General features: G+C 41.8%; 1 protein-coding gene across 1 annotated transcript in view; it reads left to right on the top strand.

The window, feature by feature from the left end:
* Positions 1-26,700, top strand: part of PCCA (propionyl-CoA carboxylase subunit alpha) — a 222,637-nt gene that overhangs the window by 45,673 nt on the left and 150,264 nt on the right. Inside the window, exons 7-9 of the mRNA XM_079972667.1 lie at positions 14,416-14,547; positions 20,671-20,707; positions 24,224-24,302. Of these exons, the coding sequence (XP_079828793.1) occupies positions 14,416-14,547; positions 20,671-20,707; positions 24,224-24,302 (248 nt within the window). The remainder of the gene's footprint in view (positions 1-14,415; positions 14,548-20,670; positions 20,708-24,223; positions 24,303-26,700) is intronic.

Genomic DNA, 26,700 nt, shown 5'->3' with positions numbered 1-26,700 from the left:
TTTCTGGGTTAGCGGAGTCTGTAACCTGAAGCATATGTAACCTGAAGCGTATGTAACCCGAGGCGTATGTAACCCGAGTATATTGTCTGAAATGGAAAATATTCAAAGAGGAAAACAAGATTTAAGTTTAAAGAGAGCCAAGCAGGGATACTTCCACATTTTGAAGTTAGGCACCAAAAATGTATGGCAACTTTGTATGGCAAATGTATGGCAAGGAGATTGAGCCTCCTCTTTGGGCAAAATATATACATCAAAAGGTCAGTGAGGTGACAGCAATGAATTGTTTCATTTCAGGTGGTTGTTAAAAGAACTATCACTTTAAGAACTGGTGCATGAACTTACTTTTTTCCTCATCCCTCCTCACTCCTTTTTTCTTCTGTCATGTTTTTAAGATTGTAAGTTACCAGGGGCTATCTTACTACTGATCATTGTAAGCTGGGACCTTTTCAGCTAAAAAACAAGGTGACATACTTTAAACAAACTGATTTGTGTGTGTGTTAATCTAATTAAAAATTACGATCATGATTGTTTTCATTGCATAAATTACAGCATTTGACATAGGTACTAATTTGCTGGCTTATTCCCAATAATAGATAATATACAAAGTAAGGCAGGCTAATTTTTTTGACCCATTTTTTTTGGGGGGGGTAAGAAATATTTTATGGGACGCAGGTGGCGCTGTGGGTTAAAGCCTCAGCGCCTAGGACTTGCCGATCGAAAGGTCGGCTGTTCGAATCCCTGCGGCGGGGTGCGCTCCCGCTGCTCGGTCCCAGCGCCTGCCAACCTAGCAGTTCGAAAGCACCTCCGGGTGCAAGTAGATAAATAGGGACCGCTTACCAGCGGGAAGGTAAACGGCGTTTCCGTGTGCGGCTCTGGCTCTGGCTCTGGCTCTGGCCAGAGCAGCGATGTCACGCTGGCCACGTGACCCGGAAGTGTCTCCGGACAGCGCTGGCCCCTGGCCTCTTAAGTGAGATGGGCGCACAACCCCAGAGTCTGTCAAGACTGGCCCGTACGGGCAGGGGTACCTTTACCTTTACTAAGAAATATTTTAGCTTTCAAGTTGTACAGAGTGTTGCTTCTGCCTAAGGCTGAGTTCAGTTTAGTTTGAATCCAAGTGGTTACTTTACCTGCTTTACTGAAAGTCGCAAATCCTCTTCTGAAATGAATGGGAACAGGAATGAGAACACTTAGTATTAACTTTGTTACTGGCAGCTACACATTCCTCATATGACATTTAGGAACTAAACTTCCTGGCAAGACAGGAATTTGAACTTGGATCTACCAGTTGCAAAACCAGTGTTTTAACCATTTCAAGCACATAAATTAGCAGTTAGAAAGTCTGGTATAAAGTGTTGTTTCAGAAGTTGATATTTATCCTCCTGGCAGCAGATCACCAAGGTCTCAAGACAGAGGTCTTTGCTAGCTGATCTGTTTTAACTGGAGATGCCTGAGACTGAGCCAGGGGGCACCTTCTCCATTCATCCTCCTGCTATTCATGTGGTTAATCTTGCCACTCTCAGACTTCGATTTGGTCTGTCTTCAGAACCATGATCTAGATCATCTTCTTCTAGGAACAAGTAGATGCCTTGTTGAATTCTGAGTGCCATACAGTGGTACCTCAGGTTACATAGGCTTCAGGTTACAGACTCCGCTAACCCAAAAATATTACCTTGGGTTAAGAACTTTGCTTCAGGATGAGAACAGAAATCATGCTCCGGCGGCGTGGCAGCAGCAGGAGGCCCCATTAGCTAAAGTGGTGCTTCAGGTTAAGAACAGTTTCAGGTTAAGAATGGACCTCCGGAACGAATTAAGTACTTAAGCCAAGGTACCACTGTAATTAGAAGTGTATCCTGAGCACAAGGTAATTCATGTGTATCAAACGGCATGTGAGAATCATATGGGACCTTTCACATGTGAATTGATGCCAAAATAAATTGGATGGTTTTTAAAATAGGAACATAGGAAACTCAGTATTGTCTTTAGTGACTGGAAGTGGTTCACCAGGATTTCAGACAGGGATCTTTCCCAGCCCTACGAAAAGAGGCGGGATTGAATCTTGGGGCCTTTTGAATATAAAGTACACGCTCTACTACTCAGTTACGGCCTCTTTTCCCATTGTGTTAGCTTTGAAATTGTTAAACTTGAAGCACAAAAAAACTCAAGACTTTCTCTTAGAAAAGGATATTGAGTTTTAAGACATAATAATGTTAACTTTTTACATTCATGAGGATATTTAGTTCGTTATAATCTTTCACCATCGCTTGTGGCTGCAGCTGCAGGTGTGCAACATATTTTAAATTTGCAAACAAAATGTTGTTCAGAACAGGTTCCTTTACTGTGGTAGTACTCTGCTTTCGGCCACTGGCCACCCACATGCTTTCAGAAGCTCACAAGCTTGGGCATGAACATGGTGGCCTCAGAAGGAAGGCATGTCTCCCTCACTCAAAGGACCAAGCCGTAAAACGTGAACCATAGCTAACAGCTGTTAATAGATATGTTGTCTTCTGTTTTTGCCTAGCTGTCATGCACTTTGTAAATGTATGTCTGGCCAATACCACTTCAGACTGCAGCTCATATGACTGAATGATTCTCCAAACAAAAATCTCCTACATACAGTGGTACCTCGGGTTAAGTACTTAATTCGTTCTGGAGGTCTGTTCTTAACTTGAAACTGTTTTTAACCTGAAGCACCACTTTAGCTAATGGGGCCTCCTGCTGCCGCCGCGCTGCCGGAGCACAATTTCTGTTCTCATCCTGAAGCAAAGTTCTTAACCCGAGGTACTATTTCCGGGTTAGCGGAGTATGTAACCTGAAGCGTATGTAACCTGATGCGTATGTAACCCAAGATACCACTGTATTTGAAAAAACAAACTGTTACATGGAGACATCGAATCCTTAGTTAGCCTTCTCCTTTGCATTCTTGTTTGTTATGTCAAGGCCCCCCCCCTTTCCCTGTATGGAACAGCATTGTGATGTGAGCCCCCCTCACTGGTGGTCTGGAGTGATGCAGCCCAGACACTGCTTTACTTCTTCGGTGAGAACTATATCTTGGTTCAATCCCCCCTTCTTTTTAAAAACAAGTCAGCGACCGTGACTTATTTTTGAAAAGAACAAGTAATATACAAGTCACACATGTATATTAGGATCCATCTGTATATTGAGGCAAAATCCACCAAGCAATAGATTTACAAATGTTACGTTGCTCTGATTTGAAGAGCAGAAAATAATTTCTTTGAAACTTAACATGGTACAAAGCATGAAGTTGGTTTGGATTTTCCTACCTTCCTCTCTCTTTCCTTCTCCTGCCATTGGCCTTGTCTGACATAAGAAGTTAAATGTTTGCCTGGAGTTATTTACCATCACGCTGGTGTCTTTATTTTATATTCCTTTATTTTTAGTATTCTTAATCTGTGGTGGTGTACTTTTTGGTGAGGTGGGAATGTATATAAGCAGCAGTGAAGCAGAAAACTGTTACAGAGGTAGTTACCTACAATGTTGGCAGACAAGGGTGTAATTCAATTGAATAAAGCAGGACCTGCTGCCAAGTAAACATTCATAGGACCAAGGTTGAAAACTCTAAACATAAACTGAGGTAAAATTATGAATTAACTTGTTGTGATATGCAGTCAACTTGCTATTAATTTAGTGGCATCTCACAGAATATGTTTAGTTATTGTGCTTTGTAAAGAGCTGAGCTTTGATAATAGTGCACACAATTCCTGATATGAACTGAAGCAAACAAATGTTCTTGGCAACTAGTGAATTGTAGGTTTTACTGAGGCTTACATGCTAAATTTCAAATTCCAGTGTTGAAATTTAGGCTGTTGGTTATGACTGTTCATCTTCAGACTGGCATCATTTTGGCTTTATTTTGTTACTTAGAGCTAGACAAAACACTTCTTAATAGTCATTTCAGTGCTTGATAAACTTCAAGGTTCATTGCTTCTGTACATTTTTCAAATTATTAGCTTCTTAATGCATATGGCTTTAATTTACCCCCTACTGATATTCTTAAATGGGTTTTCAAGAATTTTGAAAGTGGACTACTATAGTTATGCGTCCACTCTTGGCCCTGATTGCTGACACAGAATTTCTTAAGTAGTCTCCACAATTAACAGGATGGAAGTTCAAACAGTTCTACTGCAAAAGCTCAAGATTCCCTTGAAAACAGATTTGTATTTGGTTTCCTGTAGTGTGTTTGCTCCATTTATTTCTAATGAGTTGCCAGAAGCTTCTGAGAGTGCTTCCTCTTCTGCAAAAAGACATTTAAGTGTGATTATCTACTAATGTCACAACATTTTCCCCCTGTTCTTAAAAGATGAATTCTGTATAAAATGTGGGAAATGTGTGTTATTTGAAAGGGGATTTATAGTTTAAAAATCTATTTCTATGATACAAGCAGCACAAGACTTTCTCCCCACCCGCTCTATTGAAAACAAACAAACCACAGTTCATTTTTAACAATCTTTTGCCAGTGTTTGTCAGAGATATTTCTGGTTTTACGTGCGCTGGAAATTTAAAAGAAACCCTTTTCAATTATGAGCAGTTTTGCATATGTAATATGTAGATCCACAGCTGATTGAGCAACTTTATCCAATGAGTGCCCATTAACCTTGAGGGAGGTCCCCAATGAAGTGCCACAAGACGGTCTTGCGCCCTCTACTGTTTAGCATCTTTATAAATGTCTTGGATGGAGGAGAGGGGGTGCTTATCAGATGTGCAGATGAAGCTGCAAGGAGTAGCTTACACTATGAAAGACAGAATGAGAATTGAAAATGAACTTGACTTGTTGGAAATACTGACTTGGCAGTATTGAAACTACAAGACAAAATTCAATTGAGATAGAATGTATAACTTGCTGTTAAAATGGAATACACAAGATGAAATGGTTAAATCGGCTATGATAAAGTGGGCACAGGACATTGGGCACAACATTATGTTTGAGGACTGGGAAAGGTTGTGGACCATTGGGTTGAACTTCACAGCATGTAATGCTTTGAAGGAAAATGTAATGAAAATGATATATAGATGGTACATGACCCCAGTTAAACTTGCCAAAATATACCATTTGTCTGATAATAAATGTTGGAAATGTAAAGAAAATGAAGGAACATTCTTTCACCTCTGGTGGACTTGCCCTAGAGTGAAGGCTTTCTGGGAAATGATATATAATGAGCTGAAAAAGGCATTTAAGTATACCTTCACTAAGAAACCAGAGGCCTTCCTTTTGGGTATTGTCGGCCAGGAGGTGTTAAGGAAGGACCGAACATTTTTTATGTATGCAACAACAGCAGCAAGGATACTTATCGCTAAGCACTGGAAAACCCAAGATCTACCCACACTGGAAGAGTGGCAGATGCAGCTGATAGACTATATGGAACTAGCCGAGATGACCGGCAGAATCCGAGACCTGGGAGAAGAGAAAGTTGAAGAAGACTGGAAGAAATTTAAGATTTATTTTAAAAAGCATTGTAATTTGGTTGAATGTTAAGAAGGATGCTAGATCATAAATAATTGAGCACCACTAAACTAGATGGAATTAGGATGACAAGTGAGATTGAGGAAAAAACATAAACCTTTGGGAGAAATATTAGATTATATTTTAAATGAATGGGATACAAGAATGTAAACAAGATGATAAATTGCGGGTAAGAATTGACAATGATGCAAGTGGGAGCGGGAGACGTGAGGGAGTCCAATGAAGCTAAGAAAATATGTTATGATATATGTTTCATTGTTTTTTATTTGTGCATTTATGTTTATATATATATATATATATATATATATATATATATATATATATATATATATATATATAAAATTCAATTGAGATAAATGTGCAAAATCCTGCATTTAGCTATTCGTAAACGGCATTTCCGTGTGCTTCTCTGGTTTTGCCAGAAGTGGCTTAGACATGCTGGCCACATGACCTGGAAGAACTGTCTGTGGACAAACACCAGCTCCCTCAGCCAGTAAAGTGAGATGAGCGCCGCAACCCCAGAGTCGTTTGTGATTGGACTTAACTGTCAGGGGTCCTTTACCTTTTTTTAACCAAAGGACACAAATGTGGAAGACCAGGTTTGGCAGAAACACATGAGAATAGGATATATTTGTCTTAGCTGAACATGAGCTAGCAGTCTAATGTCACTAACCCCCCCCCCTGCAATCCACATTTTAAGGAAAGCAACAGGGGATATGTATTCAGGGAGTGGCAACCAGGATGGTGAAAGGTCTGAAAAATCATGTCACATGAATAACAGGGGTGCGTTTAGCTTGGAAAAGAGAGTATTAAAGGAGGGACAAACAAGTGATACTCAAATTGCAGAAGGGGTGTCATATGGAATAGGCTTGTACTTTATTGCTCCAGAAGGCAAAGCCAGGGCGTAGAAATCTCAAGGAAGAAGATTTCAGCTAAACATTAGGACAGATGTGCCAATGGTAAGAATTGTTTGATGATGGAGCAAACAGGTCATAGGAGGTATTTAAGTAGAAATGCTGTAGCTTCATCATGCATTGCAGATCACGCCCTGAGCATGGGTTGAACGGAATGATCTTAAAGGTGCCTCCCAGCCCTATAATTTGGTGGTTCTATATTGTGGAAATAACCATTTTTTGTGAAAACATCCATTCTAAGAGCCCTGCTGGAACAGGCCAATGGCCCATCTAGTCCAGCATCCTGTTCTCACAGTGGCCAACCGGAGGCCTGCGGCAAACCAAGCAAGCAGGATTTGAGCACAAGAGCACTCTCTCCCCTCCTGTGGTTTCTAGCAACTGGTATTCAGAAGCCAGTTCCTGAGCCACAAGAGGACCTCTGCTCAGGCTCCAGTCACCTGTCTGTGAACTTTGCGAGAGAATCTCAAGTGTTCAAGTGGTGTTGCCGCTCTAGGGATGCCTTTTCTGGACAGTGACCAATATGAGAAAGCGCCTGTGATTCCCTCCTGCAGAAAGATGCAAGTGATGCACCAGGGAATGCCAGTTGATTGAACATGGCATCCATCAAGAGTGCCTGTGTACATGTTTTTTCTCCTAGGTTTCCTTGACCTGTTAGTTGAACTACTGGCCAGCTGTTCACCCGCGTCTTTTTCACTTACCAGAGGTTCATTGTCTTTAAAACCTTGTCATTTTTCTCTTCTTCTTCTTCTGACATTTTATTAATGATGACCCTTATTAGTAGCTTCTTGTACTGTTTATGCCCCAAAGTATTATTATTATTATTATTATTATTATTATTATTATTATTACTGAATTAATCAATTGCATTTATTTTCTGCCAAGGAGCTCATTGGAAGTAATCACTTCCAAAATATCACTGAGCAAAATACTAAATCATATTTCAAATGAAAGTTCTACTTCATAGAGCTAAGGGAACACGTCCCAGAATCACCAGAAAAGTTTTCTTCCTGTACCTCCCATTACACTTTTGATAGAAGCTTAACAGCAAGTTGACAAAGATTTATTTGCAATTTTTTATCTGAAGCATATGGGCGAAGCTTCTGAAGAGGAGATTGCAGGGCAGTCTCCATATATCTTTGCCAGGGCTTTTCTCAAGGTTGACATGTCATCTTCTGATGCTTGAGCTAATGAAGTATTCGCTGGGCTGTGTTCTTACAAGCTCATTTTTCTTTCTTTCTAATTATTTTCTCTTGGTTGTCCTTGAGTTGGGTGCCTTCTACTGCACATAATTTAGCTCCCAGACCAGCAGATTAGGTGCTCTCTGCCTCACTGCCACTCAACCCACTGATTTTACTTTTTATATGAGATGGCTAAGGGTTGCCACTCCTTGTCCTCTCCTCACCTCACCTCACCTCTCCTCACCCACCTACTTAATTCACCATTGATTTTGCTACTAATCTCTGCCCCTCACTCTGAGGAAAGGGGTTCTTCCTTAGAGTAAGGTTGCCTAGGTACTGCCACTGGTTTGCCACCTCGGTGTGTCATGCATTTTACATCCATATGAGTATTTGTGTATTCCTAGGCTAAGTGTGATAGAAGTCATTTTTGCCTGTGACTCACAGTGCAGCTTTTTCCTGAAGATGCAATGGTCAACTTGACTGGGATGCTTTCATTGGACTGTTGGAGTTGTTCTCTCTCTCCTTCCCCAATTAAAAACTGGGGGTTGCTACGTTTTTAAGATAATGTACTTGTTCAATGGAAGAATTGTTGGTATCTGTCTATCTCAAGAGACTATGGGACGCAGGTGGCGCTGTGGGTTAAAGCCTCAGCGCCTAGGACTTGCCGATCGAAAGTTCGGCGGTTCGAATCCCTGCGGCGGGGTGCGCTCCCGCTGCTCGGTCCCAGCGCCTGCCAACCTAGCAGATCGAAAGCACCTCCGGGTGCAAGTAGATAAATAGGGACCGCTTACCAGCGGGAAGGTAAACGGCGTTTCCGTGTGCGGCTCTGGCTCGCCAGAGCAGCGATGTCACGCTGGCCACGTGACCCGGAAGTGTCTCCGGACAGCGCTGGCCCCTGGCCTCTTAAGTGAGATGGGCGCACAACCCCAGAGTCTGTCAAGACTGGCCCGTACGGGCAGGGGTACCTTTACCTTTACCTTTACTTGTTCAATGGAAGAATTGTTGGTATCTGTCTATCTCAAGAGACTATGGAGTGCACCTCTGGGGGTGAAGTCAAACTGCTGCATTAGTAGCACCAAAGTGACCTGCCCAGGGCGCAAGCCTGGGCAGTGTGTATGGAAGTATTGGGGTGTCCAGATGACAAGACCTCTTTCTTGGCCTTGCGGATGTGGTCCAAAAGAAAGCAGAGCAATACATTTGGCACTAGCTTGACTGCAGGAGTTGCCAAAAGGAGGTGTACAAGACGCCATCCAACCCTCTTACGGACTCTACTCCAAATTTGTGTAGGGTTTACTCCTTAGCCTTTTCTCCTCCTGAATATATTCTGCAAGGTAGCAGAGGTTTCAGATCCAAGTTTTTCACCTCTTAGGTGGGCTACCTTCCTTGGTGGACGAGCCCCATCTGCCCCTCACTTCCCTCTACAACACGTGCAGAAACCGCCTTCTTGACAATTGGACCCACTTTTGGTCTTGTTCGCTCAATCCGCCAGAGCCTGTCTTCACATGCAGAGCAAGGCTTTGAGACCCATCAGCTGCCGCCTTCTGGTTTAGCCAGCCAGTCAAAGCCATTCCCAGGGTGTGGCCGCTGTTGCATGCTGACGGGTTTATGGAGTATTATGGGATGGGTAGTACCTCTGGGGGGCATGTGGTGCTCCTTCTGGGGTAGTTTGTCAACCTTTGGTCCCCGCCTTGCGCTTAGCTCTCAGTAGAAGAATAGCTTCTTATGAAATGGGAAAAGCCAGTTGCTCTGCAGAAAAGAATTGTATTTGGCTTAATTATAGCCTTTTTCTTGAGATGTACCAACAAAAATGTTCAGGAAGGCCTATGTCATCGGCACCACCATTGCAGCAGAAAGTAATGATCTGAGCCAGACCTCAGAACTGAATCACTTGAGGTTGCTATATTGTCACAAAATGAAAACTGAATGTAGAGTATCTGGCTTTAGCCATTCATAATGGAATTCCAATGACAAACAGCATAGCAGGACAAAGTCATTAACCAAATGTTACCCCAGTAGTTACTGATGTAGAAGCTGCTTTGTGTGCATTTGTACCTGCTGCTATCTTTGCAGTCAGGATCCAAGTTCCCTGAAGTTTTATGGAACGTACAATTTTTTGTACAAGTATTGTAATATCAGACAATATTATCTACCTCCATGAATATTGTAAAATAAATCTGATCTAACCTTGCCTTAGTTTTTCATCCACAGAAATGAAACTTGACTGCTCAAGACTAGAAGGAGAAAAAACTGGAAGATGGCATTGGTTAATATTTCCCATTTCCTTGGTGCATACCTGATTTCTTCTTTTTGTTCCTGTAATCAGGAGCTGTATCCATTTATTGAATACAATGGGACATTATGAAGAAGGAGATCAGAGCGGTTAAGCCTCTGCATTCTTGTCTCTTTCTACTGATGAGTGGCCCTAAAAAGAGATGAGTTAACATAAACCTGAGTGGACTGTTTAACCTTTCTCTCTCTCAACCCCCCTCTTTCTGGAAATGTAGATGCAATAACATTTACAGCTGAAAAGGTTCATTCTCAGTTTCTAATGTTTAAGGATGCAAATGAAGCATTTTGTCTCCTCTGTCGCCTGGAGGTGTTATGCACAGAAAACAGAAAGAGGTTTCTAGGATTAGTTCCACAGATTTCTTTTATCATGTAAAAGCTTTGACTGATTTCAGTGCCAGGAACTGTAAGAAATGGTATATGGAAAACATCTATAAAAAATTCTTTACATGTTTCACTTTGTTTCTACCTAAACCACTAAGAAACCTATTACTTAACGAGTACTTCTGAGGTCTGTAGTTTTTCCATACTAATTTAGAAAGGACTCATGTCTTGCATTTTTAAATCTGTCCTGGGAAAGAACAGTGCTCAGAATGACGCATGCAACGTACTGTATTTTTTAATCTCTCTTTTTGTTTCATGTTTTCATATCCTTTGTGGCTGCTTGTATATTCCACAGTCTGGAAAACTGCACAGCGGTATTTTTTTACGCTGCAAAATATTTACCTGCTGACTCTCGTAACCCAGGAACCTCTCCAGAGTTTCAGACAGTAGTCCTCCCCAGCCCTCTCTGCAGCCACCAAGGCTTGAAGCTGGGATCTTTTACTTGTTTGCTTGTTTATTTTATATATTTGCTGTACTCTACCTTTTCGGTTATCTTCTTACAAGGTGGCGTTCAAAAATTTAAAACAAATAGGCAGTACCACTGCTCGTGCTTCAGTTTTGTGGTATTCATAGGTGAAGTTGCCCTAGATGTATAAAGGTAAAGGGACCCCTAACCATTAGGTCCAGTTGCGGCGCTCATCTCGCTTTATTGGCTTAGGGAGCCGGCATACAGCTGGTCACGTGGCCAGCATGACTAAGCTGCTTCTGGAGAACCAGAGCAGCGCACGGAAACGCCGTTTACCTTCCCGCTGGAGCGGTACCTATTTATCTACTTGCACTTTGACGTGCTTTCGAACTGCTAGGTTGGCAGGAGCAGGGACCGAGCAATGGGAGCTCACCCCATTACGGGGATTTGAACCGCCGACCTTCTGATCGGCAAGTCCTAGGCTCGGTGGTTTAACCCACAGCGCCACCAGACGTCCTTCACCATAGATGTATATTTAAGCATATTCTTTTCTACTAGTGAGGCAAACCTGGTTCCCACCCCTCTTTGGGTATGGAAGCTTTATTATCTGTCTGTACACAGTGTTGATTGGCTGGCAATTGTGGTAATTCCTCCCTCCTTTTTTGCCTAAACAGTTTTACAAATAGATAATTTTCTCTCTGTGTGTGTTTAATGTCACCTTTATTTTCTATGTTTATCCAGTCACTTGGCATCTTATTTGTTTTAAAATCACTATTTGCAAAATGTTATAACAGCAGTTTTAGAATGCAGGGGAGGAAAGACTACAGGTTGGCAAAATGTCTGCGTACGTATGTTTGCTGAGAGTTATGAAGCTGCACATATTTGTTGCTGTTGTAGATTTGTATCCAGGAGCTCAAAGCTATGTATATTGTATTCCCCTTTCCTTTATATCTACACAACAACCCTTGGAAGTAGCATCTTCCCCTCTTTTGGTTCCAAGCAACTAGTACAGTGGAACCTTGGTTCTCAGAAGCCTTGGTACTCAAACATTTCGGCTCCCAAACACTGAAAACCTGGAAGTAAGTGTTCCGGTCTTCAAACGTTTTTTGGAATTCAAATGTCCGATGTGGTTGTTGACTATTGTTTCCGGGGCACTTGGTTTTTGAATGTTTCGGAAGTCAAACGGACTCCTGGAATGGATTACATTCGAGAACCAAGGTTCCGCTGTATTCAGACGCATATTGCCTCCAACTTTGAAGACACACCATAGCTATAGTGGTTAGCAGCTGTTGAGAGCCTTATCCTCCAAGATTTTATTCCTAATTCTCTTTTATAACCATCCAAGTTGGTGGTCGTCATTGCCTCCTGTGGGAGTGTATTTCATAGTTGAACTGTCTGCTGTGTGGCATATATTTGTATCTTGCTTTTCCACAAAGGAGCTCAAAGTTGTGTATGTTTTCCTTTCCTCACCTGCGTTTATATTTGCAGCAGCCCTCTGAGGTAGGCTAGGTTAAGTTGCTATATGTAGCAGGTCTTGTTAACTGATTGGGCGGCGAGGGGTCCAGAGGGCCCAATCAACACCCAGTGTACCAGGCCCAGGAAATCGCATTTGCATCCCTGTCCTAAAACATTTCCCAGAAACTTGCCTTGGCATACATGCTGGTGCAGAAAGCTAGAAGGATTGGAAACATATACTTTCACTGTATGTAGGATTACGGTTTTGATAGATCTCTACCAAAAGGGGTTTACAATATAAAGACACACAAAGAGACAACTGAGGGTGGTGGAGGAATTGACACCATGTTAAACAGGGGAAGAATATGTAATTATTAAAGTCACACAAAATTTGGTATTGTTACAGTATAAGGTGGATTCCAAACCAGGGGTGGCATACTTTTTGACCTTGTGGGTTATATCTTTATCATCCCCCCTATCCTTCAGGCCAACTTTGACAGGTGGGCAGGAGGGGCCACATAGGAAAACCTGCTGGCAAAGCCGCAGACAACAGGATTGAAATCTTCGCTTACCAGCAGATGAGCAGAGAGTTCAATCCTTCTCTTGACAGGATTCTCTCTTGTCTCCATCGCTACCATTTGAAAAGATCCCCATTTCTGGATTGGGGTTTTGTGTGCACCTTACATATTTTCATCATTCTTCTACAAGTTCCTTTGTTGTTTAGTCAATTACTCATGTCTGACTCTTTGTGACCCCATGGACCAGAGCACACCAGGCACTCCTGTCTTCCACTGCCTCCCGGAGTTTCGTCAGATTCATGTTGGTCGCTTCTATAACACCATCTCAACCTCTGTTGTCCCCTTCTCCTTGTGCCATCAATCTTACCCAACATCAGAGTTTTTTCACAAGTTCCTTACCTGTGGCTAGTTCAGCATCCCATATAAGAAACCCATTTCATGTATGTTTTGCCTGCCCTACCCCCACCATCATGGAAGGGGGACTAAAGTTTTGTATGAACATTCACATTCATTGCTGGATGGAAGGCTTCAGTATCAAGCATATCCCACTTTTCTTTCATCATGGAATCCAGGTGGCTCCCAGGTGGCTCCCAGTTCAGAAACTGACCATACCCAGACCTGCTTAGCTTTGATGAGTTTGTGGTCTCATGCACTTTTAGACCATACTCTAGAACCTTGTTTTAGATGTGTGAGAATGAGCTATCATTTGAGTGGACCTTATATAACTTCAGATGCAGTGCTTCTCAGCATTTCATTTCACACATTCAGCCCTGAGTAATCAAGTTAAGGGATACAATGAGTTAAGACCAAGGAATATGCATGAATTTTTGAAATGCCCAAAAGTCATGAATATTGTGACTCCTGGCAGCTTTCATATGCTTGCCTGTGGATGTTCTGTCTGGGACAGAACAGATCAATAAACAGGATGTTGTTAATGTGGTCAGTGATTTTACTGTCTAACTAGTCAGCTGATTTTTGTTTTTTAAAAAGCTGCACAATTGATAAAAGAGCCTGACTGACATTATCTCACACAAACTATCCAACTCATAAGGTCTTGAATATATATATATATATATATAATAGCAGTGCTTTTCAAGCACAAACTCACGTTCTCTGGAAAAAGAGAAAAGTGTGTGTTTGAGAGAGACTAAAAACAAATACAACGAAAGAGTGTTATGAGAAATGATAGTTTATAATACTGGGTTAATCTGTACATAAAGAATACCTCACTTTAAGACATTCTGAAGACTGTTCTGAAGTGCAGTCTGTATAATTATGTTACTGTGATTGCCTAGCCTACAAAGATAATATCCATTTATGGCTTTTATTACACATGCAGTACCTAAATATTTTAAATGTCCATCCTGTGCATCGTGAACACTTACAAAGAGTAAATTCATTTCCGTTTTGTGTGAGGCTTATGTTTTAAAGAATGCAGAATGAAATCCTGAAGTTAGTATACATTATTGAACATATCTTTGTAAGCCACTTGTGGCTCCTTGACTCATGAGTTAACTGTTTTTCCTTACTCAGGGGATCTTGCAAATGTTCAGGCTGGAATACTTTATGGCTCTCCGCTATTTTTCCTTTGGTCTGGCTTTGATTTATGCAAACAGTAATTATAGGAGCTTTGTGCCTGTGTTCCATATAGGCTTAACAAGCTCATACACATTTTAATGTACTGACTCAAGCTAGGTTGCTTACATAAATTTAGGGTTTTCCCTAAACAAAATCTCAGCATAGTAAATATATATATATGCGAGTAAAAAACCCTTTCCTTTCCTACTCTCTTCAGGCATCAGAAGGTGTTGCTTTCATTGGACCAGACATGCATGCTATTCAAGCAATGGGGGACAAGATAGAAAGCAAACTCTTAGCCAAGAATGCAAAGGTCAACACTATACCTGGTTTTGATGGGGTGGTCAAGGTAAGAAACATTTCAAAGATGTTTTTCATTTTAAAAGTATGCTTTCTGAGGCTTATTATAAAATAGCAAAATCACCATCAATATCACCCTTGGGGTTTGTGCAGTGATTGCTGGGTGTGCAGTGCCATTTCGGTTAATAATAATAATAATAATAATAATAATTTATTATTTATACCCCGCCCATCTGGCTGGGTTTCTCCAGCCACTCTGGGCGGCTTCCAACAAAACACTAAAATACAATAATGCATTAAACATTAAAAACTTCCCTAAACAGGGCTGCCTTTAGATGTCTTCTAAAAGTTTGGTAGATATTTTTCTCTTTGACATCTGGTGGGAGGGTGTTCCACAAGGCGGGTGCCATTACCGAGAAGGCCCTCTGCCTGCTTCCCTGTAACTTGGCTTCTCGCAGTGAGGGAACCTCCAGAAGGCCCTCGGCGCTGGACCTCAGTGTCCGGGCAGAACGATGGAGGTGGAGACGCTCCTTCAGGTATACTGGACCGAGGCCGTTTAGGGCTTTAAAGGTCAGCACCAACACTTTGAATTGTGCTCGGAAATGTACTTATAGTATTCTTATAGCACCCTGATGTGTTGTTAAGTCACTCAGTCAATGAAGGGCAGTTTTTGCCTTTGCCTCAACTCTGTGTCCCTAAGTGTAGTGGTTTGTTTCTCCTTCATGTAAATGGCCACCATTCCCTAATATAAGAGAAAGTAACAGAGGCAGTCAGAACACCACTAGAGGAGTTAAAACTTCTCCTTGCCCTTAAGAATTTAGCCTTCCCTATCTGAGTCTCACTGCCTTTGGTTCTGTGTCTTGCTTGGCTAAAATGTGGTGGGTTGTTGGAAGACTCATACGCAGGCCTGGCACAGGAGTCTTGTTAGAATAAAGTTATAAACTCAAACTAAAAAGCAGCTGGTCCCTGGCGCCACACCCTTCCCTCAGCCAGCTTAGTCCTCTGAGGCCTGGGGCAAGTGTACACGGCTGCCCACCACTCTGCACGGGCCTGCTCAGATGGACTGCCTGTGCGCTGATCCAGGAATCAAAACGTATTGCCCAGGCTTGTGTAATAATAATCTTCTTCACCATAAAGTTGCTCCAAATTGAAAGCCGTCTACCGTTTCCTTCTCAGGAGCTGGATTTTGGCAAAGGAAAAAAAATGTTTCCAAGGCTATCTGTACTATTTTCAAGTATATCATTGCAGTAATGAATAGACCACTGCTGCTGAAGAGGCTTTTTATATTTCTTGGGAGATAATCAAATAGATCATGAGCACCTTTCCTTTTATTTGGTGCAATATTGGTTTGCCATGTTCTGATGACAATATGTGTCTCATTCCCCAATGTCTTGACTCAAAATGCCTTTGGGTATGTTGGGGAGTTTGACCTGTTCCTAAGATATGTAGGTGTGATTTTTCTGGCCTTGGGTCTGTCACCGTCTCTCAGCTTAACCCACCTTTATAGAATTGTGAGAATAAAATGAGGTCAATTGTTGGATATGGTCCAGAGCTGCTTTGAAGAATGCAGTAAATATGTGGTTTAAACTGTTGCAAGCAAAGCCTTAATGGTTTTTTGGATCATAGACACATGCTCAAATATAATATAATTTTTTAATTTTACAAAATCAGAACAATGTTTGGTTTTAAGAGTAATATGCTAGTTATTTGTACTTTTCATGCATGAGTACCAGATTTGGTTTACCAAATTATTGAAATGTCAGTGAATACATACTTGGGCTAGGATCCAAAGAGCCACACAACTTTGGGCTTCTTTTTCCTGGAACCACAGTTATCTATGCTGCATATCAAACCAGTCTTTGAATGTGAAGTTTCTTAAACAGCATATACTTAACTACATGGGGGCAGTGTTTGAGGAGTGGGGGGGCATGGGAAGTCGATCATTCCACTAGTGGAATGCAAGTCTTTGAGTCTGCACCTTGAATCCCACAGAAGTTGAATACTTTATGGAAGGTTTATGCTTAATTGTTTTAGCATTCTGAGTAGGTGCTTGAAAACTTTTAAGGGTCAGAAATATACTGGGGGAAATGCAAAGTTTTTTTTATTGCTACCTCCCCAATATACACATGTTCTGTTTTAATGAATATACGAATAACTTGGAACTAAAATAAACAAAATTGGTGACTTACAGCACAGTCCTGCACATGCTTACTGAGAAGTAAGCCCCACTGACTTTGATGGGACGTACTCACAAGTAATAATAATAATAATAATTTATTATTTGTACCCCATCCATCTGGCTGGGTTTCCCCAGCCACTCTGGGCGGCTTCCACAAAGACCAAAAATACACTAAGATGTCACACATTAAAAACTTCCCTGAACAGGGCTGCCTTAAGATGTCTTCTGAATGTCAGGTAGTTGTTTATCTCTTTGACATCTGATGGGAGGGCATTCCACAGGGCGGGTGCCACTACCGAGAAGGCCCTCTGCCTGGTTCCCGGTAGCTTTGCTTCTCTCAATGAGGGAACCACCAGAAGGCCCTCGGCGCTGGACCTCAGCGTCCGGGCAGAACGATGGGGGTGGAGACGCTCCTTCGTGCAAAAGAAAATGTTATGCTCTTTCTACCTGTGCTGCTTTCTCACCCTGGTGGAGTGTGGCTAGTCATTGAAACAGCATCCTAAAAAGACTTCTTATGGTCAAAGTAGGCAGTGGTACCGCTTGGTGACATGTGCTTTTGGACAAGGAGAGTTATAGTATTTGTTACTATTCTACAAAAGTGTGTATGGCCTAAATACAGTGGTACCTCGAGTTACAGACGCTTCAGATTACAGACTCCGCTAACCCAGAAATAGTACCTTGGGTTAAGAACTTTGCTTCAGGATGAGAACAGAAATCGTGCTCCAGCGGCATAGTGGCAGCAGGAGGCCCCATTACGAATTAAGTTCTTAACCCGAGGTACCACTGTACAGTAAAAGGGTTTGCTTAGTAGTTCCCCCTTTGCTTTGATGTTTTTGAAGGCAGCAAAATTGTAGGTCCTATGTTCTTTAAAAGTATTGTGACTTGGGAGGTGGGGAAGGAGGGGTTGCATCTAACATAGTTGTGTCAGTTGTCCTGGGATAATTTGCAGATTGCCTTCTTATGGGCCTGTAGCATGTACCAGTTACCCACTTGTTTGCAGGTAACTAAATGGGGTGGGGGGGAAATGACCTGCTTTTGTTAAGGTAAAAGGTAAAGGTACCCCTGCCCGTACGGGCCAGTCTTGACAGACTCTGGGGTTGTGCGCCCATCTCACTTAAGAGGCCAGGGGCCAGCGCTGTCCGGAGACACTTCCGGGTCACGTGGCCAGCGTGACATCGCTGCTCTGGCGAGCCAGAGCCGCACACGGAAACGCCGTTTACCTTCCCGCTGGTAAGCGGTCCCTATTTATCTACTTGCACCCGGAGGTGCTTTCGAACTGCTAGGTTGGCAGGCGCTGGGACCGAGCAGCAGGAGCGCACCCCGCCGCAGGGATTCGAACCGCCGACCTTTCGATCGGCAAGTCCTAGGCGCTGAGGCTTTAACCCACAGCGCCACCTGCGTCCCCACCTGCGTTGTTACTTTTATTTTAAAATTCTGTTTAGCAAATATGTGCCTGAATTTGCAAGAGAAAAGAAATGTAAAAGTTTCCTCCTTGGCTCTAATCGAGGCACTTCATCAGTCATCACTCTTCTTGCATTTTATTCAAGAGGCTCTAATTGTCTGCATTTGGCAGGTTTAACACTTCCTGACAGAGAGACTATTAAGGGGAAGTATTCTCACATAACTGTCACAGACAGGAACAAAGAACCTTCTGACTCAATGTGTGGAAACCACTAACATTCTTAAATGACCCTTTTCATACATTTTTTTTATCCCTCTAAGCTAAAACGTGGAGCGTGTGGAGGTTGCAGGGTTGTGGAAAACAACAAGGTGTAATAAAACACTAAACGTTAATTTTATTCCCCCTTTTTTGGTATGTGGACTTATCTTTGGCTTAAAAACAATTGTTTGGAAAATCTCATTAACAGATGTGCCTGCTTGAAGTAAAAAAAAAAAAAGACTTAAAACTGATGTTGCTTTCAGGGCCGCTTTGAACTTAACAAGCACCGATTTGTGGAGCAGACTAGCTAATGAAAGGAAATTAAATTTTCTGACAACTTCCTGTACCAGCTTCCTTATTCTTCATTGGGCTCTTAGTAGGTACTATGAAGATTTTTGTTTTATTGTTTGGCAAAAAATGAGCCAGGTACGAACCCTCCAAAGCAATTTCTTTTCCCTTTTTGGGGAGAGGGAGCTCTTGTCTAGTATTTTTCTTTAGAAAAAGAAAAAAAGGGGGGGGGAAAGGCTTTGAATGCTTTAAAATATCAGTTTTCATTTTAATGTTCAGAGGTTAGCCCCCATGGATTCAGCCTCACACAGCAGCTGAGGGTTTCCAGACATATAATCTACTTAAACCTTTTAAATGTATGTTACAGAGGAGTGCAAATATTAGCAAATTTGAATGGACTTTGAATTCCTGTAACAACTTCCAATGCTAAACATGTCATATAGTAATGCATAATGGAAAGACATTATTTGGGTGATGGGAAAGTTTACCAAATATATGCCATTCATTTTCTGAATGTCTTTTCTTCACTTGCTGCTGAGAAACTGAACTATAACTGAGGATGTTTTTCATTTATTCCTTACCTGGCTGCTTAAAAGAAGATAACATTGCATATCCCAAAGTGTGTGTGTGTGTGTGTTTGTGTTTATACATACACAAGCGCACACATTACTGTGGTAGGTAGCGTATCTCTGAGGTCTGAATCAGCGGCTTTTTCTAGCCTTGCTATGTGATTCTTATTTTTTAAAACTGGAAATGTCGGGGATTAGGAAGTTCCACGTAAAAAAATATGTTGTGTGTCTATTCAACGAATTAACCAGTGGGTGATTTCAAAGTAATGTGCCATCCCAACGGCATAAGATGCTTTTGCTTACTCCATTTTTGTGTACACATTTATATACCACTATATCATAAAGAGATATCGCTGTTTATCCATCATTATTTAGGCCATGCACACTGTTTGTATTGATACAAAATACTCGCCATCCATGTGTCAAATCCAGTGTTTGAATAATTGTAATGTTAAAGTTACCAGAAAAAATAAGTTTCTATCACTTAAAAATGCAAAATTTATTGGCCTCTGGCGCTGTGGGTTAAAGCCTCAGCGCCTAGGGCTTGCCGATCGAAAGGTCGGCGGTTCGAATCCCTGCGGCGGGGTGCGCTCCCGCTGCTCGGTCCCAGCGCCTGCCAACCTAGCAGTTCGAAAGCACCTCCGGGTGCAAGTAGATAAATAGGGACCGCTTACCAGCGGGAAGGTAAACGGCGTTTCCGTGTGCGGCTCTGGCTCTGGCTCTGGCCAGAGCAGCGATGTCACGCTGGCCACGTGACCCGGAAGTGTCTCCGGACAGCGCTGGCCCCTGGCCTCTTAAGTGAGATGGGCACACAACCCCAGAGTCTGTCAAGACTGGCCCGTACGGGCAGGGGTACCTTTACCTTTACCTTTTAATGAAGTGATTGTGTGTTTGAAGTGCTCTTCTGGAGTCTAATATATGTTAAAGATTTCCGCTTCTGAAATTTAAAAAAAGGGTGGGAACTCAGCAAACACCTGTGTATACTGTGCTTTATTTGAATATTTCAGTGAATTTTTAGAAGACTTGTGTTTGACTGTGAAGCTTAGCCAAACAATAGAGAATCATCTCCCCCTGCTGACTGTATCCAGGAAAACATGACACACGTGTACCTGAAAAGACAGTAATAAGCTGACAGATGATATGTTACAATGCTATGATATTGACTTCTCTGTGGAACCATCTAAATTCTATAATTTAAATTCTGGCAACTTGAGAAATCCTTCTGTAGTCCTGCTGACTTTTCCTGTCAGCTGATTCTTCGCTACTTAGAGCCTGAGTATTATGCAGCGATGAGGTAAAATTTACATTCCACTTATGGTATTAATTTTGCATTCCTCTGAATGAAGCGGGTCAGAAGGTTGTAAAATCAAACATTAAATGAATCGGAGGAGACAGTAGTGCAATATACGACTGCCCTAGAGACACAGTGCAGTAGCTGATGGGATTAATGTTGGGTCTAATTTCCTGCTTTTACAGGATGCAGATGAAGCTGTCAGAATTGCAAGGGAAATTGGTAAGTTCTTAAATTGGCTATGGTGAGATTTGTATGCCTTTCAGAAGATACTGTTGACTGAATTAACTGTGTAATAAGTAGTCCCTGTGGAAAAAAAATGATTTAAGTTTTAAAATTCTCAGTTGCCTTCAGGACTGGAAGAATCTGAGCATTAATGGTCTCTTTAATTCTTAATATTTTTGTGATATAGGCAGCATTTTAGAGGCTTAAATTGCAGACAGGATGCAAGCTTTCGTAATCATAAATCTGATTAAATGAAGGGTAGCATTTTGTGAGTTTATATGAAGGGGAAAGAGTAACTTTGTGCATAAGGTGCTAAGACATGGCTAATCTTTTATCAGGAGACTGATAGAATTGTGTTTATGCTGTTTGTTTTTGTAAATTAGGCTTTGACCAGCAACCAATGAACCATACAATGTTTCACTCCCCAAACAGTAGAAGACCCCTCTGCCTCATATTATGCCCCTTCCAATCTTATTTGAGAAACCACTTTTGAAACCAGGACATTTTAAAAATGGTGCAGTTATAGGTGCAGCTGTTCAAGAGGTGTGAAATATTTCACTTTGGAGTTCCTGAAATAGTTCTTTGGATTATAGCCTATAATTTAGGAAATTTCGTAACTTAGGCACATTTTATTTTGTGAAATTGTAAGGTGGCCTGTGGAGTATGAACCTAATCAAACTTTGTCTTACTCTTGGCCAGTGTTTTGTGTGGTGGACAGTGTGCTGGAAAGTAGACCAGGGAGGCTGGGTGAAACTGATCTTTCAGTTTAGAAGGTTGTTTGAGCCTTGTGTGGTTAAGGATGAATGGTCAGTATTTAAAAGAATGTATTTTCGGACTGGAGTGTAATATAGGTCCGATTCAAACAAGTGACTGTCATGTGAAGGCTTGTTTCAAATAGCAAATAATCCAAACCATTCTAGCAAAGAACTACAACACCCTATGCCATTGCACCTCGTCGCCTTAGTCTGCTACTATAAGACCCAATATAATGGCCTGAAATTGCTGCAGCCCTTATATGGTTGCATTTCATATAGCCAACCATGTAAGAGGTGCAAATCAAGCCAGTGCTTTTTGGAGAAGGAAATAATGTGAGAGTGCATTGAATATAGTGGACTGCTTCCCTTTTTCATATGCAGCAAGTTGTATCTTTCTCCCTTTTGTGTCTAGAAAAAGCCATTTCTGAGGGTTGCATTCTGATAAAGGGCAAGAGCTTGAAAGTCACCCAAGTTACCTTTTGTTAATTTCATTTATATTCCACTTTTCCTGAAGCAGCTCACAATCAACTTTAGCATCATCAAAATACATGTTTTAAAAAATGTTAAAAATTATATCAGTAAAGGCAAATAAGAGAAAACCAACAATTTAATAAACATAGGATAAATTCAACATTACAGTTTAATAATCTAGACAGGGTTGTATCAAAAGTTAGACATACTCAGAGTAAGCCCGTTGAAATTAATAGACATGGCAAACTTGGGTCCATTAATTTCGACGAGTCTAAGTTAAACTTAGCTGGAAGCAACCCTTAAAAATAGAAATTTGATTTGCCTCTGTACTTTATAACAGGCAAAACAATAATACCATCACAGGTATTAGTCTTGCTGTACTCCAAGAAGCCACAGCTTAAAAGCAGTTGAGAGATGCAAGGTATTCTCAGTAGGCTAGGTTCAAAGATGGCTCCCCCATCTCTCCTTCGGAGGAGACGTAAAGCAGCAGAAAAGAAATCGTAAGTCTTCTTGCCTCCAGCCTCCAAGGTGTGCCTCTTCATAGAATCATAGTTAGAAGGGACCCCAAGACTCCTCTGTTCCAACCCCCTGCTATGCAGGAATCATCACAGCTTAAGAATCCTTGACAGATGGCTATCTTACCTCTGTTTAGAAACTTTCAAAGAAGGAGAGAGACATACCATATATTTAATTGCCATACAACATGGGGAAAATGACCATTGATAATAGGTATATAAGGTTGTAATCGTAACCAACTGACATGGGAGCATGGGCCTAGCCAGGAGTTATGTCGTGAGGGGCAGAACTGAGCTATCTGTGATGCAGTCGGTCAGTTAGTTAAGCATTTTTATGTATTTACTTGGGGGGCGGGTACCTGCCCCCTCCCCACTACATCCATGCATGGGACTAAGCACCACTGAATTCAAGTAGGACTCATGAGTAGATATGGTTAGGGTTGTGCTGTAGGACATTACCTCTAGAGTCTTATCACAGGAGGGGGAAGAAGGTAGATGAGTTTCTGGGTGGTTGCGGTAGATCACAAGGATTTATGACTTCCTGTTGTATGAAAAATGGCAGTGACCAAATGACTGCCCCCCCCCACTCATGCACACAAGTTATGATGCTGAAAATTAAGATAGCTGGGGAGAGGGTAGCCAAGAGTTAATTTCGTGTGTGGAAGTTCAGGTACTCAAGACAAATTCCTATGCAAATAGCACTTTAAGTGTATATCTTTTGTACCTGGTTCTGGTTGCTGGATCTTGAGAGTTTAATAAAAAAATAAAATAGATCTTTCAAGCCTGAAGTACCTCCCTCTTCCATTGAATTCCAGTTCATTTTGGGGCTCCAGTTCTAAGTTCTGGACTCAGTCTCTAAGGCCCTAAAATGTCACTGGAACCACAGCATTTTTAAAGCCTCCTTTACAGTACGAAGCTTCCTTCTCCTCTTCCTCCTTTTTAAAAACAATAATCGTAAATAATTATTAGTAGTATTGTTATGCTGTCTTCCTACCACCTTTTTAGGATTACAAAGCATTCCAAGGTGGTATACAAGTAAAAAAATAATTTAAAAAATGAAACCACACTAAAACATTATCAAAACCTAAGCCTACAAGATCCTTCCCACACTGCTGCTGCTGGTCAGCTCTGTGGTTGAAGCAGAGGGGACAGAAATGCCAAAGCCGGCTCTGAGGTCTTCTGTGTGATCTACTGAGGAACTAAAGTCTCTTTGATCTGTCTTTTCACCATCTGGGCTTTGGATCTTGGGGATCTGGGACAAGACTTTCCTAGGTATAGCTATGGAACATCGTTCCCAAGGAGGCCTGGCTGACTAGTTTACCAATTGCTTTTCGATGAGGAGCAAAGGTGTGGCTTTTGGATTAAGTTAGTTAAAACAGTGCTACTGATTCTTTTCTTGGCTAGTTGCCCCTGTCATGTTCAGCTGTTCATTATATTTTTTATTTTTTTGAGATTGTGGAAAAAAAAAATTCCCCCCAAAATATAGCTTTCTTTAGGACTTTTTGACTGGAAGGCGACATATCCATACTTTAAAGAATGTGCAGTATTACCATTGTAGCTTTGATTTGTTGTTTATATCCACTTTTATTAATTTAATCAAATTCAGAAGCTAGTTACCGTTAATGATAGTGTACTGGCAGTACCCTTCCCAACTAAGCTTTTTAATAAACCTATTGTTTTTTCCCCTGTTATTGGACATGTGGTCAGTTGTCATGTCTGTATGACTTACTGATCAAAGTCTGAGCTCCTTTCTAATTGTTCCCCGCTGCTAGGCTACCCCGTCATGATCAAGGCTTCAGCAGGCGGTGGTGGGAAAGGCATGAGAATTGCGTGGGATGATGAAGAGACCAGGTGAGATGCTGTCCAAAATCTAGTTTGATGAATACTGCTGTTTCCAAAACCCCATTAAACCACTGTGAGCTGACAGTCAAACAGATATCAAACAGCAGATTGAAATGCAACAGTTTCTGCTCTTGTCCCCTGGCATGTCTTAGCAGTTTTTTTAAGCATTGGGGTTATACACATATTTGTTTTGAATGTAAGTTGAATTGAAATAATGTCTTATAAGAAAAAAAAAAAGAGCCCAGTGATTTGTCTGATTTTTGATTGCTAATATTTGAAGCATGTTCTCTCTCCTCTCTCCCACTGTCCCATTCATACCCTGAAAATCTGCTCCAGAGGCTTGGGGGCCCCTCTGTAGCAGATTTGGGGGAGGGTATGCGGGGAAAGGAATGGGAAGTTTGGTTGTGTGAGCAGGATAATAATAATAACAGCAACAGCAACAACAACAACAACAACAATAATAATTCCAGTTACAGATAGGTAGCCGTGTTGGTCTGCCATAGTCAAAACAAAAAAAATTCCTTCCAGTAGCACCTTAAAGACCAACTAAGTTAGTTCTTGGTATGAGCTTTCGTGTGCATGCACAGGTATCTGAAGAAGTGTGCATGCACACGAAAGCTCATACCAAGAACTAACTTAGTTGGTCTTTAAGGTGCTACTGGAAGGAATTTTTTTTGTTTTAACAATAATAATATTTATTTATACCCCGCTCTCCCCAGCCAAGGCTGGACTCAGGGCGGCTAACAAGCAATAATAAAAACAAGTTGAATGAATACAACTCAAAAACAAGATTAAAATACAACAATTAAAATATTGAAACATTAAAATATTAAAATGCAGCCTCATCACAGGAGGAAAAAGGAAAAAGAAAAAAAGAAAGAGGGGTTAGGGAATCAAATTGGCTCTAAGCCAAAGGCCAGGCGGAACAACTCTGTCTTACAGGCCCTGCGGAAAGAAATCAGATCCTGCAGGGCCCTGGTCTCATGAGGCAGAGCGTTGCACCAGGCCGGAGCCAGTGTTGAAAAGGCCCTGGCTCTGGTTGAAGCTAATCTAACTCCCTTAGGGCCCGGGACCACTAGGGTGTTGCTGTTTATGGACCTTGAGGCTCTCCGTGGAGCATACCGGGAGAGGCGGTCCCGTAGGTACGAGGGTCCTAGGCCGTGAAAGGCTTTAAAGGTCAAAAGCAGCACCTTAAATCTGACCCTGTACTCCACCGGGAGCCAGTGCAGCTGGAAAAGCACTGGGTGAATATACTCTCATGGCAGAGACCCCGTGAGGAGCCTCACTGCTGCATTCTGCACCCTCTGGAGTTTCTGGGGCAGCTTCAAGGGCAGCCCCGCGTAGAGTGAACTACAGTAGCCAAGCCTGGAGGTGACCATCGCATGGATCACTGTGGCCAGGTCGGGGTGCTTCTTGTTCAGTGGTGGATATACAACCCTTAGCCTTTAGCAGCTTCAATGTAAAAAAGTGTATTTAACATTTTTTTAAGAGAGAGGGAGAGACATATAAATAGTGACAATCACATCTAGTGGTTGTGAATGCTGTAAATCGGTAAATAGGTATGATGTGATCCAGATGCTCAGTGGTGCTTCTGAGTCCTGTTCTTCCCAAAGCTTCACGATCCCCAAAACAAGATTAGTCTGCAAAGTTTCTTATCTAGCACATCAGGGTAAACAATACTTTTAAAAGTTCCGTGCACATGTTTGCATGCCCATGCTTGCTGTTGGAGTTGCTGTCTGGCTTGCAAGCATGGCTTTAACATTCATGGGGTAAAGAACTCTAAGTCAGCAGGGCAATATTTAAATACAGTGGTACATCTGGTTAAGTACTTAATACGTTCCGGAGGTCTGTTCTTAACCTGAAACTGTTCTTAACCTGAAGCACCACTTTAGCTAATGGGGCCTCCTGCTGACGCCACGCTGCTGGAGCACGATTTCTGTTCTCATCCTGAAGCAAAGTTCTTAACCTGAAGCACTATTTCTGGGTTAGCGGAGTCTGTAACCTGAAGCGTATGTAACCTGAGGTACCACTGTACTTTAGTTACCCATTGTTGAGCATGTTCCCCAATAACTTCAAAAGGCTAGAAAAGGCTAATCCTTCATCCTATGGGCTTGCTTGCATGCCACAGTAAACCTTAAGCCATGTTTTATTGTGAATTTACCTCAAATTTGTTGTGGCTTCTTCCCCTGTACAGTGTCAATGCAGCTGAAACAAACCATAGTGTAGCTTGTTGTGTTGTATGAACCTGAACTGTGGTTTGCTTGTTTGTTTCACCAACCCCTGAGACTGAGATTAACCACTTCACCACATTGACACTTTGTTCTTGGTTTAAGTGCTGGACTGTGACCTGGGAGATGAGAGTTCAAATTCCCAATCAGCCATGAAGCTCACTAGGTGTTGATATGAA

This window comes from Podarcis cretensis, assembly GCF_951804945.1.
Source record: "Podarcis cretensis genome assembly, chromosome: 4".
In the NCBI taxonomy this organism is placed as follows: Eukaryota; Metazoa; Chordata; class Lepidosauria; order Squamata; family Lacertidae; genus Podarcis; species Podarcis cretensis.
Note: the sequence above shows the minus strand (reverse complement) of the source record. Positions and strands in the feature narration are given on the sequence as shown.